Source organism: Pyxicephalus adspersus, chromosome 8 (assembly GCF_032062135.1).
Source record: "Pyxicephalus adspersus chromosome 8, UCB_Pads_2.0, whole genome shotgun sequence".
NCBI lineage: Eukaryota > Metazoa > Chordata > Amphibia > Anura > Pyxicephalidae > Pyxicephalus > Pyxicephalus adspersus.
In genome coordinates, this window is record NC_092865.1 from 14,920,536 (window position 1) to 14,933,446 (window position 12,911).

The 12,911-nt window shown below is 38.5% G+C and overlaps 1 protein-coding gene across 3 annotated transcripts in view; it reads right to left on the minus strand.

Annotated features, from left to right (window-relative positions):
- The window catches only part of MCOLN2 (mucolipin TRP cation channel 2), a 28,108-nt gene extending 19,802 nt beyond the window's left edge, over positions 1-8,306 (minus strand). The window contains exon 1 of one of the 3 annotated variants that reach the window (XM_072419579.1): positions 8,132-8,306. In XM_072419579.1, the coding sequence (XP_072275680.1) occupies positions 8,132-8,172 (41 nt within the window). In that variant the 5' untranslated portion in view covers positions 8,173-8,306. Of the gene's footprint in view, positions 1-509; positions 529-694; positions 851-8,131 lie in introns of those variants that run through there. The other 2 variants (XM_072419580.1, XM_072419581.1) reach the window with 2 other exon arrangements.
- Between the last annotated feature and the right edge of the window lie 4,605 nt (positions 8,307-12,911).

Here is a 12,911-nt window from a genome sequence, read left to right on the forward strand (position 1 = left end):
ATCTTGGCTAGGGCAGTCTGTGCAAACTAAAGCCCCATACAAACATCCAATATAGCACTGTCCTGTTCTATGATGAGAGGAAGGATGCATGAGCTGCACCCCACTGTGCTCCCCTCCATAGGAGTACACAATGGGCATTCATCAAGCTCCCATGGTGGATTGAAGAACAACATCATAGGACCACTGTACATGTTATATTATCACCCAAGCTAAGCACAACCATTTTTCTCAGGCTATTACCTGACGCATATAGGTAGCTTAAGCCTTCAACAGATCATATTTTAGAAATCTGAGATAATTAACCATATTTATGTAACATCTGCAAATAAATACAACTTCTAGAGCTAAGAGTGGCTGTGTTAATTTGTGATTGGTCTAGCTATAAACAAGTGTATCGCCAACACTCACTTGTACATTGTCAATTGAAAATACAATTAGTCAATAAAAAAAAAATGATCATTTCATCAATTTGTATTACAATTTGCTATTTTGACACCATGCAGACAAACCTTTGATTGATCAGATTTCTGAATTTCCACCATGATTGACAAACATCAGTTAAAAATCAATTGACAGCTACCAAAGGTAATTATTCCAACTGGAAGTTCTGCGGTTAATGTTTCTTATGCAATATGATCATTTTCCCTGCATGGACTGATAAAATCCATACGTGTGTGGCCATCTTGACACTTACTCCACAAACACCATGTCCATCTTCAGGATTGGAATCCAAGAGGATCGTTAGGAAAGTTTGATGCATTCAGTTTCACTGTAAACACATACCCCGGTTACATTCTGTCTGATTATGGAAAGCAACAAGCAGCCTCACGAAGGGCGAAGGATTGGCAGGCTGACTTGAAGGATTCTGTGCAAAGTCTGTACGAATGCACCAACCCGGAAATTGGGCATAGACAGTCATCTGACGTTTGTTTGTCTTCCTGGCAATGATTGCACGCTTTGTTTGTCTTGCTGGTCTGCTATATATATTGTGTGTTTGTCTAACAGCAGAGCATCCTTGGGAGATTTTTAAAAGGACCAAGGTGATTTAACCCTTACCTACTCAATCAAAATGTTTGAGGAGTCGTTGGGAACTTGGCTGTTGAGATCTCTACAAATTTACAGCTCTGCCACCCCCTGGTGTATATATAGATTTCATTTATATTATGGAAAATGTTAACACACAATAGGGCGGGCAGATTTAGCCCATTTAGCACTACCTATATGTGAAATATCACTTACATAGGATATGCTCCTGCCAGTCACCTGGTTTCTATCCTGACTTGTGGTCTGTGAGCAGACTTGGCAAAAACAGCACTTTAATATTCATATTATTCTAGTGATTAAATGATGTTGCAATAAATTCCACTTCGTCATAAGCATGAATATAAACATAGTTATAAACCTTAAAGCAGAACTAAACTGTCTGTTTTCTTGCCAGTTAAGTGTCCAGCCTAACCTAGGGAAAAAAAAAAGAAGTTGTATAAATTTAGTCCCATCACCACCCTTCCTTTGAAGTATTGATGGCGCAAGAGTTGCAGAACCTGGAATAGTGGATACTGGGAGAGTTTAAGATAGCAACTCATCACCATTTACAAGGGGAGATACTCACCATCAGAAAATGGAAATGCTCCCTAATTCAACATGGTTTAATGGTTGTTAATGTTCACAGCAGGGAGCAATGCCAACGGATGATGGATGCCAGGGGTGGAAATGGTGCCTCTTATGTAACATCCAATGTAGGACAATACACGAGCATAACTCAACTTTATGAGATGGGAAAGAAGGAGACATAGGAGTCTGCCTATAGCGGACAACTATTGCCGATATAGAGATAGAACACTTTGGTTATAAATGAGGGACAGTTGGCAGCTATGCACTTACTCCAGCATCAGCTGCACATCAATGTTCTACATTAGCTTCCTGAAGGGGACAACAATTAATCTGCAGGGCCACTTATCGTCTCCAGTTACATGACAACAAGCAAGGAGCAGTTGGAAGACAAAGAACAGAACAATGTTCCTCCAAACAGAAAATTTTATTCATGCCAGGACCACCAGATATTATTTTAATGAAGGCAGAATTTTAAAAACTTATAAAAACGAACCACATAAAGCCATGTGGGCCCTCATCCTCCAATTAAAAATAAAACTGAATAAAGAAAAAAAGTTGACAACCTGTTCTAAATTGGCTGTTGGCAATGATCTCACATTGGGGAGAAATGGGATAAAAGAACATTTATGGGTTTTATTTTGTGCTGCAAAGAAACATATATATATCACACACAGGTCTTTGATACAACTGCTGCGCTGGGGTATAGTTTATAGACTCCCAGGTATGTGTGGTGGTGATTTATAGACACTCCGGCAACTGAAAGGCTGCTGTATCCCCAGCACATCCTAACGTGGCTTCTCTCCAACCCACCACCTTCTAATGCAAACAAAAAAAGCATTGCCCCAACGGTGAAGAATAAAGAGGCATTTTGTGTAATGCAATGTAGATATATATTTATATGCAGCCCAGATACCTCACTGGTAACGGAAGATTACTTCCCAAAGAAGTCTGAGCATTGATCTAAACAAAGTCTCCTCTATAACATCTAAGGGACTCCCGTTTACATCTGTAAATATAACAAATCTTCAGGCCCACCTCTTAAAAAAAAAAGTTGTTACCCTCGTCCAATAATGCCAATAAAGAAAACTCAACAACTGACTTCTCTTATTTGTTCCCAATTAGTCTGTTAAATATACCATTGAAAGAGCTTTTATATATATCTATGGACTAGTAAACTACAGATTACATTGTTGCTTTTGGTCTTGGGCTTATTTAAAATCTTTTTAACCGTTTTTATGAGTAAGAGTTAGAACTGTCGGGTTTTAATTGCTCTTTGCCCCCATTTGAGAGCTTTGCCCCTGCTTCTGGTCCTGGAGAAACAGTGTCACAAGTAATAGAAGTAAAGGAATATCTCTGATAGAAACAAAGACAGCAAAAATGCATTTTTATTTTTTTGGTTAAAACATAGTTATTAATGAGCAATTAAATGAGATAATTGGGATATAATAAATAAATAAATATATATATATATATATATATATATATATATATATATATATATAAATTTTGGGTTATTATGCCACTGGCTTTTGCAAAACTCGTCTGTTCTAAGGTTATTTTACACTATTTTATCATCTAAAATTTTACTTCAGTTCCTTCCATTATTTAAATGAAAGTCGCCATATATTAGCACTAGGTATATAAGAAAGAAATGAAAAAATAATTATTTATGTAACTGTATTTGTATTAAGAAGTTATATGTTTTTGCCTATTATGGTCTAATGTTTTTTTGTATATTTTGTTGTTTTTAATTCTCAAATAAAAAAAAAAAAAAAAAAAAAAAGATAGTTTTTGTTCTTTTTGTCTCCCTGTTCATATTTCACCCGCTTTTCTGGTCTCACAGGGACTGGACGTTTTTGGCAGACACTTGAAGCTACTAATGGCCTTTTGCCACCTCTAATAATTAGGCTCACAGCCTTTTTCAAATTTCAGTCCTGCAGATCTCTTCCAACCTTTTAGCTACTTCAGGGAAGCCTGCAGAAAGAGACTAAGCGGAGGGCTGGCATGACAGGGTGTAAGGGCAGCCTCCAGCAGGTTCGGGAAGGGTTAATGTGAGTGAAGATAAGGGTGAGATCAGTTATAATTATATACAATATATGGCCATAGTGGTTTAAATATGGGTTTTTGATTACAGGTTTTTTTGGTTGATGAAAAGTTATATGTGAAAGTATTGTGAATTATATGTCATAGGTTTAATAATAGATGTGTTTTATTTGTTAATTAGGTTAATATATGTTATTTAAATAATGTTATATTTAATGGTTATTTATTAATAATAAAGTTATATTGTTATTAAATTGGCTGCCAGCCATTTTATATCCAAGAAGGGGTCAGTGTGTTTCTGGGGGGGGGGGGGGGGGGGGGGGGGGGGGGGGGGGGGGGGGGTATGGCTGGTAGGCAATAGTGGGGGGTTAAGTGTGGGAAAAGTTTTATGAATATAAAGTTTTAGGTGGGTGCGGAAAATGTTTCCTGCGGGAGATCCAAACTACCCTAGTCATGGTCTACATGCACTTTATCCAGAGCCAGCTTTCTGTTATTGAGCTGGACTTCCTTCCTAAGAGAAACAACTAGATCATGCTTGTGCAACTTGTACTCTCCTATCAAGTATCATTTCATGTTTTCCTGGCCTTTGTACCACTGTTTATTATAATGCAACACAATCATTTTAAAAGAAGCACAGGTATGCACTGCACCTAGTGGCTATTCTTACTTGTATACATAGTAATTATTCACTGGAATATTGTAACCATTTACAATGTTTCACCAAGTCATCAACTGACAGGAGGCCTTGTAAGAAGGTCAAAAGAAAAAACCCTAATCAGCTTTAACTTTGTCCGTCTTTTTCTGCCCTCACTCGGTTGTTTTCCTTCTGATATTTCTTTAAATTCCATATGTGTATGCGTTGTGTGTGTGTGTGTGTGTAAATTATATATATATATATATATATATATATATATATATATATATATATATATATATACACACACACACACACATAAATATATATACATACACACACACACATAAATATATATATACATAAACACACACAAACATAATAAACAGCACATAAGAAAGTAAACCACCAATAAAACTGCCACAACCAAGTGGTGGTGGCTTGTGTGACTTTTTATTGAACTGGATTCAAGGTCAAAGAATAAAGCCCATAACACCAAGCAACTACACCATGCCCAACAAACAACCCCCCTTCTTCAACAGCTGAGACAAAATGTATCTTTCTCATTTTGAACACCTTTACACTTGTAGTCTTTCTCCATGCTAATTCCAGGACTGTAGTCCTACAAAGCCTTACCTAATCCTGGTCTCCAACCAGTCATGTAACTTTCCTCTAGCTGGCACTATTGACTACCATGCCAGTGGGCCATACGGATCCTGTATTGTACGTTAGTTTCCAATGCATCAAAATGGTAAGATAGAGGAAGAGCAGAACGGCAGCAGCTGCAGGACTCAGGGGTATTTTTTTCAAACCATTGATAAAAAGTGAATCATATTCTATATACATCGGGCGGCATTTATTTGTTAAGTGCCTACTTTACCCTCCTCACTAAAGCAGCCCACCCTCCAGTCCAATCAGCCCCCATTCATTCTAAAAGCAATACTGCAATGTTTAAAACAAACACCCCCTCTTAATGCTCCTAGGGGTCATGGCCCCCTTTCGCTAATACTCCAGAGGTCATCAGCAATATTGTCACTTTATATGTGCATGCAATATAGATTTTACTTCCTCTGCATTTCAGCACATGATTTTAATCCCGGAAACTCTCAGATAAACATGTCAGCACTTTACCCTCTTGGCGACTCCAGTCTACACAGGACAATCTTCACACCTTCTGACACCTATTGTAGGTAATGCTTGGAGCTTATTGAAGACACTTTACTCCAACTCAGAGCATGTGACTTGGGATTTACTCATTACAAGACTTTCATCATTGCAAGGGTTAAAGTTTAATAGGCATCCTGAGCCATGTGAAAGGTCACGCAGCAATAAAATCCTATTTGTAAAAAAACAAAAACAGAATGTGGAAGATAGAGAAGTTCCAAAATCACTTTCACTTTGTGCTGTAATTGCTGAGCTATTAGCAGTGAAAAGTCACTTTTCAGCACGTGGGAATCATTAAAATCCCAACTCCAACTCTGCGATCCTCTATTTTACTAGGGGAGCTTGCCCTAATTGTGCATCTCAGTGACACCATGATGAGAACTGAGAGTACAGAGCAAGACATTTCCTTTTTTAACCCTTCCCTGCTATTCTAAAAGAATGTGCCCCTGTTGCATTTGTCCATCATTTGCTGTCCTTTTGTCACACTGGAAACTGACGCAGACTACACTAAAATCCTAGGAGAGAGAAGTTGTAAACCTTTTCAACACTACCTAAAACAAAGTATTCGCCCAAGGTTTAAATATTGTTCATCAGTGCAAGCTCAGAGGAAACCAACTAAGGTAAGAATCCGAGAGAGGTAAAGTCTGGGAAATTCAAAATGGTATGGTTAGCACTGGAACAGGTCACAAAGAGAAATCTTTCTATTCAGATGCCTCTTAAAATTACGAAAGTTTAGAGGGGAATTTCCTTTCTCTTCGGAAACCTTTTTCTTCCAAAAAATTTCAGCTTAAAGGAAATGTTGTTACAAAGATTGAAAACAACACAAGGCAATATATGTCATAGAAGAGCAAAAAGCTGATAAAGTAGCAATCGTCTATCTGTTCCCAGTGACTGCAGCACATAGGTGATCTGGGTGATAAAAGGTGTCACCAAGGTCATACTTTACTTATCACTAGCTGGAAAGTTTAAAACTTTTAAAAAACTAAATATTGAGGTAGATAGAAAAGGTCAGGCCTATAGGAAATACAGAAAAAAAAATTATGGGAAAAAATGGTGGTGGAAAGGGTTACCTTAGAGCAGGGGTGCTCACACTTTTTTGGCTTGCGAGCTACTTTTAAAATGACCAAATGATCTACCAATAATAAAAAGTTGGACCTAACTCCTGTGCGCGGTAGAGTTTATTTTGAAAGGCAGGGCTCCGTGATCTACTCGCATTGCATCGCATTGAAAAGTGTCCGGTGCCAGTGGGACCGTCTGGTGGCCAGCTTGCTCTGCGGCCACCTGATGCACCATGTTTTCTTACTGTTCTGTGCAGACATTGCAAACATGTGTTCTTGCTGCGAATATTGCTTCCCTTGGCAGCAGTTATTTCATTGACTCTTTTCTGCCAGTACCTGACCTTATCTAAGCCCCAATTTTGGTGCCTGAATATTTTACCCAGGGCTGACTCAGACATTTGCCCAAGACAGCATAATTATTTAACTGCCAAATCCATTCTTCCTAGAATCCCCATTGCTATCTGTCTGACCTTTCCAGATTGCTGCCCACCTAGACCTCTACTTGACCTTGCTCTCACCTTCGGCTCTTTTGCATATTGTGCCTAAGCTGACCATCTCCAACTACATCTCTAGACCACTTTAATGACCCTGACCCTTTGGATTCCATGTCTGGCTGACCAGCTGTGTTGTATGATCTTTGGCCTGTCTGTATTCCCATGCTCTGTGGACTCCCTTACCTTGCCCGTTCTGTTCTTTCCTGAAATGCCCATAGATTTTTGGGGGTAGTGGAGTCAGAAAGCCAAAGGATCATTCTTTGAACTAGACAAATAAAGCTTTTATGCAATGCCAAAACAGTTAAAAGTTATAGGAGATTTTAACTTTTTCCCTTCTCTACACAACATTTTTAAAAAGTGAAAAGCTAAAAAAGGTTTTGATCCAAGATACAGTAAACAGTATATTTTTGAAATAAGAAGCCTTTTACAAATATTGAGAAAAGTTTTTTTGTGTTTTTTTTTTTTTTTTTTTTAAACGAGCAATTTCACCCTTGGTAAGGTTGTGTTGTGGTTACAGCTTCCTCACCTGCAGCATTTCAGCTCTATGAGTAATGGGCAAAATTTACTTTTGCCCACTGACAACCCAAACGCTTATTTGTATTAAACAAGCATGGTGGTTGAAGTTGTCACCAGCTCAGAACTGCCCAGGATCAGATGTCCTTACCAGCAATGTGAGCTCAGCCTAATACAATAACAAAGCATAATTACATACAATTTCTATTAAATATGTGCTGTGTTTATAGCATATAAGTCTTTGGCAACGACTCCACAAAAAGGGGGATCCTGATTTTCTACCTTGAGGTTCCAGCAAAAGGGCCAACACTTCCAGTCTGTGAAAATAAAATGTTGCAAAGAATCTAGATATGGAAATAGACACACATGATGCTGGGATCCAGGAGACCCTTCTGCTGTTAAAATAAAAAAGTGGCCACATCTGGTAATTAACAATATACAGATCAGCTGTCTTTCCTCACTTTAATTTATGCAATTTAATTACTTTAGTAATCTTTAGTCATTCATAATAAAAGTTTAAGGGTAACTGTGAATCATTCACTGAGTGTGTGTAACTTCATTCATCACTTCAGTGGAGCATATCTATTGAACAAAAAAAATCCATCAACACTCACCTGGCCAGGTCAGAGCCAAAACACTTGAGTGATATATCCATGGGGGGTCCAGGGTGGTCAGAGAGGGGACCTGTGACCTGGGATGACCCTCCAAGACATGGGCATCAGGCTGAGTTTTACAGAGTAACAAGACAGTTGTAACTTCTCTCACATTTCAGCTTTTGGGGAAGGTCAGTAAACCTGAGTCTGAGGGAGGTTTCATTAGTGTTAAAGAGGGGGAGGTTCTCACATTGGGCTTCTGTGAGGTTCCAAAAATTTTAAAGGGAAACTAGCATGGTAATTGGAAATTAAGAGCAATGAATATTTCTGCTTAAAGCAAAACTTTACTTTGTTTACTTTATTGTGTTTTTACATTATTATTACAATTTTTTTAATGTTAAAAGGGCAAAAAAAAAAAAAAATCAAAAACACAGAAATATAAAGAAAATCATAACAGAAAGGGTAAATTGTAATACATTACAATTTTAGGATTAGCATGAATAAACTTAGACAACTGTGTAGCAGAGCAAAACTAACTTACTGGAGGCAAAAGTTATATAGGACAGAGTCAGATCTGCTAAGCCCCAAGAGACCATCAAGCAAACGTAAAGGACACATCAGGGTGTAGGGTTCAGGTGGCATAGGAATTCTGGAAATTCCAGAAACTGCATCAAGTAATTCTATGCATTCAGAAATATCTCCCTAATGTAATGTACACTAGACGTAGGGTCCTCCATGCGTATAATGTCGTTTGCACAGAAAATATGTTGCATAGAGCTGAGGGCTATGCCAAGAGGTCCCTGAGACTCCTGAGAAAGGCGAAGCAGCTAGTCCAGCATTCTGTACCACGTTGCCACATTTTTATACCTCATTTCTGCTGATTGACACTTTATGTGCATCTGAAGGTCGGGCCTGTGTAAAAGATTCACCTGGCTCATGCTCCTATTGTTTTTCAATCTTCAAGTGGCAGTAACCCGCCTGAATAGCACCAGGAGTTATTTGACGTAAAATACATATAATTGACACAACATAGCAGGCTTAGCAGGAAAAGGAACCCCTTCAGCACTATGATACTTACTGGCTCATCGCCTCTTCCATCTACACCCTGATTTTCTTTTGGGTTCAGAGTCTTGGACCACTTTCATTAGGCACTTTATGCGTTATTTCTTCTCAACACTGAACAGCACCAAGCATGTTTTTTATTTTTTGCAGCTAAAAGCTTACAGCCTATTAGGATGGTGAAAATTCTGAACTCGAAAAAGATAGGGTAAAGATTTTGGCATGAGCAAGGGAGTTCACAAATGGCTATAGCAGAGGTTAGCATAGCTGCTTAGTTCTGCTCTAAAAAGGGAGACTGAACAAGGGCAAATCAAACACAGAGCTGCCCTAATGGTTATTCTACAAATCTATATATTTGATACAATTAAAAACATTTTTAGGAGCAAGCATGCAAATGCAAAATGCACAGTCTCCATGAATAGGTTTGACATGTCATAATGTGACATTATTCCTGTGACAGTGCCAACCCTTTTAGGCTTAGTCTACACGGACGTTTTCCCCAGCGTTTAACCTGAGGCTTTAAAAGCCCATGTTTAAAATTCCCATGCATTCCAATGGGCTAGTCTACACCAGGACATTTCCTTGAGGCACGTTTATGACCGTTATCTATAACGTTGTTTGCAAGGCTAAAAAAATATAAAACGGGGGGAAAGACGGGTAAACACTTCAATTAATTTCAATGGGGCATTTTCCTGAGTTTATAAAGTGAATAAAAACGCAAATAAACGCAGTAGGAGCGTTTACATGCATTTTTAAAAACGTCTGTGTGGACCCAGTCCTATCATTAAAAGGCCCTTTTTAGGCTCAAAACCAATGACTTTACTTAAGCCTAAATAATGTCTACTGCAGGTGGAAAGAAGCATTTCCTCAATCTCCTCTCCCTCACGGTCATACTGCAATGTTGTAACTTTGTATCACGAGGTGAGTGGTTGGTTGCAGGGGCTGATCGACCTCAGACATATATGAGCACAGCCAAGAATGGCACATGACTGTGTCACCTTTGATTTAGCACCTCGGTCCAGGAAGCATTTATTGACCTTGTTTAGTTAGATAATTCTGTCCTTCTGAAAAGCAGATGACTGTAATGTCAGTATATCAATATTTTGTAGAGATACTAAATACCTAGAGTTTTTTTTAAGTATGCGGTGCATGAGCACATCCAAAAATGTATAACCTGGTACAAAAAAAAAAAAGGTGCATAAATTTAACAAGTGCACAAGGCACTTTCACATGTCAATAAAACAACCCCCTAAATAGAGCCAGCTTATAATGAAGTTTTAGGGGAGCATGTAAAGTTGAAATCTTAGAATACCTTATGAGATACAACCAAGTCTTGCAATGAGTAAATAACTAATTCATGTGCCTCAAAACGCATTGACTGCAAAACTGTGATGTTTTATTCACGTATGTGAATTTAATGATACCATGAAAAGATGATCTTGACAAACAGAAATGACAAATAATTCATACAGTTTAGTGAATCCCAATCTGATGTTTTTTTTTATGAAAAAGATCATGCAGCTTGTTGGGTGTTTATTATTTTTTTGAGTCATTCAGGAAATTTTCTGTTTGCTGGTGTTTGCTGCCAGTCAGTGATATTTCATGTGATTGAAGTGACTCATGAATTTCTGCTGTAACCATGATGATTTCAAAACCTCAAAATACTGACTGGATTTTATAGACTCATAATAACAACCTAACACTACTAACAGCTGGAATAGGGATTTGTTACACATGTGATTTTTTTTTAATCATGGTACTACACACAAAAAAATCACCTGCATTGGACTATTCTGTGTGTAAAAAAACTGCAGCTTTTTGGAGATTACAACTGAGCTAAAATTGTGTACTTTAGAATGTGTTTCTTCTTCAGCGAGAAAGTTTTTTTTCTCTCTTTATTCTAGTACCTTAGACAGTATTTAAGCCAAAGCATGAACATAAAAATGTTAACAATGATGTATTGAAAATACTCTATTTTTATCTAATGGTGTACTATAATAAAAAAAGAGAGCGGGTAAACAGTATTACTTTGCCACCATAGGACTGGGCTGGGATCTGTTCAGTGCACATGTAGCAAGCAGTGTGCTATAATGCAATTAATACTAAATGGTACCCCAAAGCATCTTGTTGGAAGACCTGTGGTACACTGCACTGGAACAAATGGTATGCCATTTTAACAGATTACCAACCACCAATCGTCCACTTCCCCCTTGCTCAGTTTTTAGTTGACAATGGTTTGCCAAACCACTGACCAACCATCAGGTGCAAAAAGCAGCATCAGAGTTGTCTTCTCAGGCAGGAAGAATGCCCTCTGCTGGTAAAGTCTGTGAACTGCTACAGATGAACACGTAGCCAGTTGTAGGTGGGTGATTAAATGCAGGTAATCTAGAGAATTTGCAGGGAAAATGTAGGAAAAATCAAGATTTTGGCTTGAACATAATTGGATTGCTAAAATCAGTGGAGTTTCACCTAATTTACTAAGCTAAGTGAAGTAATGCTGTAAAGAAGGAAGTAGACATAGCATATGAGCAAGAATAGCTGTCCACATTCTCTAATATATTTATTTATTATTCATGTAAACAGTTTTACAAAGCAAAATGAATTATCCTTCACAAGGGATATTTTGCTTAGCTTAGAGATATATTTTGTCCATGTCCCATGTGATTGGGTATTCACTTGCTACTCATTGCAAAGTGATAGAGTATACTAAACACTATCACTAGGGTATAGTATACCATTATGAATATTTGCAGTGTCATAATTTCTGCTTGTTAATTGATCACCTAAATAAATGATAGTTGGTCAGTTGCAGGGTCTGTGCTGCAAACACACCATCGCCACCTGCTGCTGACAAGGACATATTACAGGAGACTGCACATACCTGAATCTAGTGAATGAGCTGTTTCCACTACAACAGGAGTCCGCAAACTTTTTGGACTACTAGGCCACTTCAGGAGGTCAAGAAGGCACACCAGGCCAGAAGAAACAAGGTGTCCAAGGAAAGGTTTTTCCAACTGTGACTACAAGCGAGCAGCCTCAGTCTTCCGCACATCGAAATGCCCCTTGAGATTCGACCGCTTGAAAGTGCTGTTGGTTTAGTTGCACACTAAACACAGGACTTTGTTGCCGCGTTGGACGAGAAATAATTTGTCAGTCCATTCGGGGTTGGACAACGTTCCAGGTCTACCCTCCAGGGACTGGTAGCTGCGCGTTGCTTCTGCTCTTTAGGCAAAGTAATTGGGGTTACTGTGCGGGAACTCGATGGTATCTTGGGAACAATTCAATTAGGCTGGATCCAACAATAAAAAACTAGGGGGCCGTTAGGCCGGACTGGAATACTGGCTAGGCTGTATCCGGCCTAAAGGCCAGAGTTTGCCTACCTCTGCACTACAAGGAGGCCCCAGGATTGTCCTTTGCTATTGGTTAATTGCAAATAAAAGGTTTTCCCCTTATTACTTCTCCTGTTGTGTCTCTAAGACAGAATGTGAAAGAAAATCTTCCTAATAGTTCACAGCAACAATGGTGCTTGCAAATGCAAAAGAAAACAAACACTTTCCATACTTAAAAGTTTAATAAAAGCTAAATGAAAACTAGCTATGCACACACACATAAATACACACATTACACCAATCAATGAAAACATTAAACCCATCTCCTGCCTAATATTATGTAGGTTACCCTTATGCCGCCTTAACAGTTAAGGTCCACTGAGATATGGGACTGATTTATCTCCAAGGCTAGA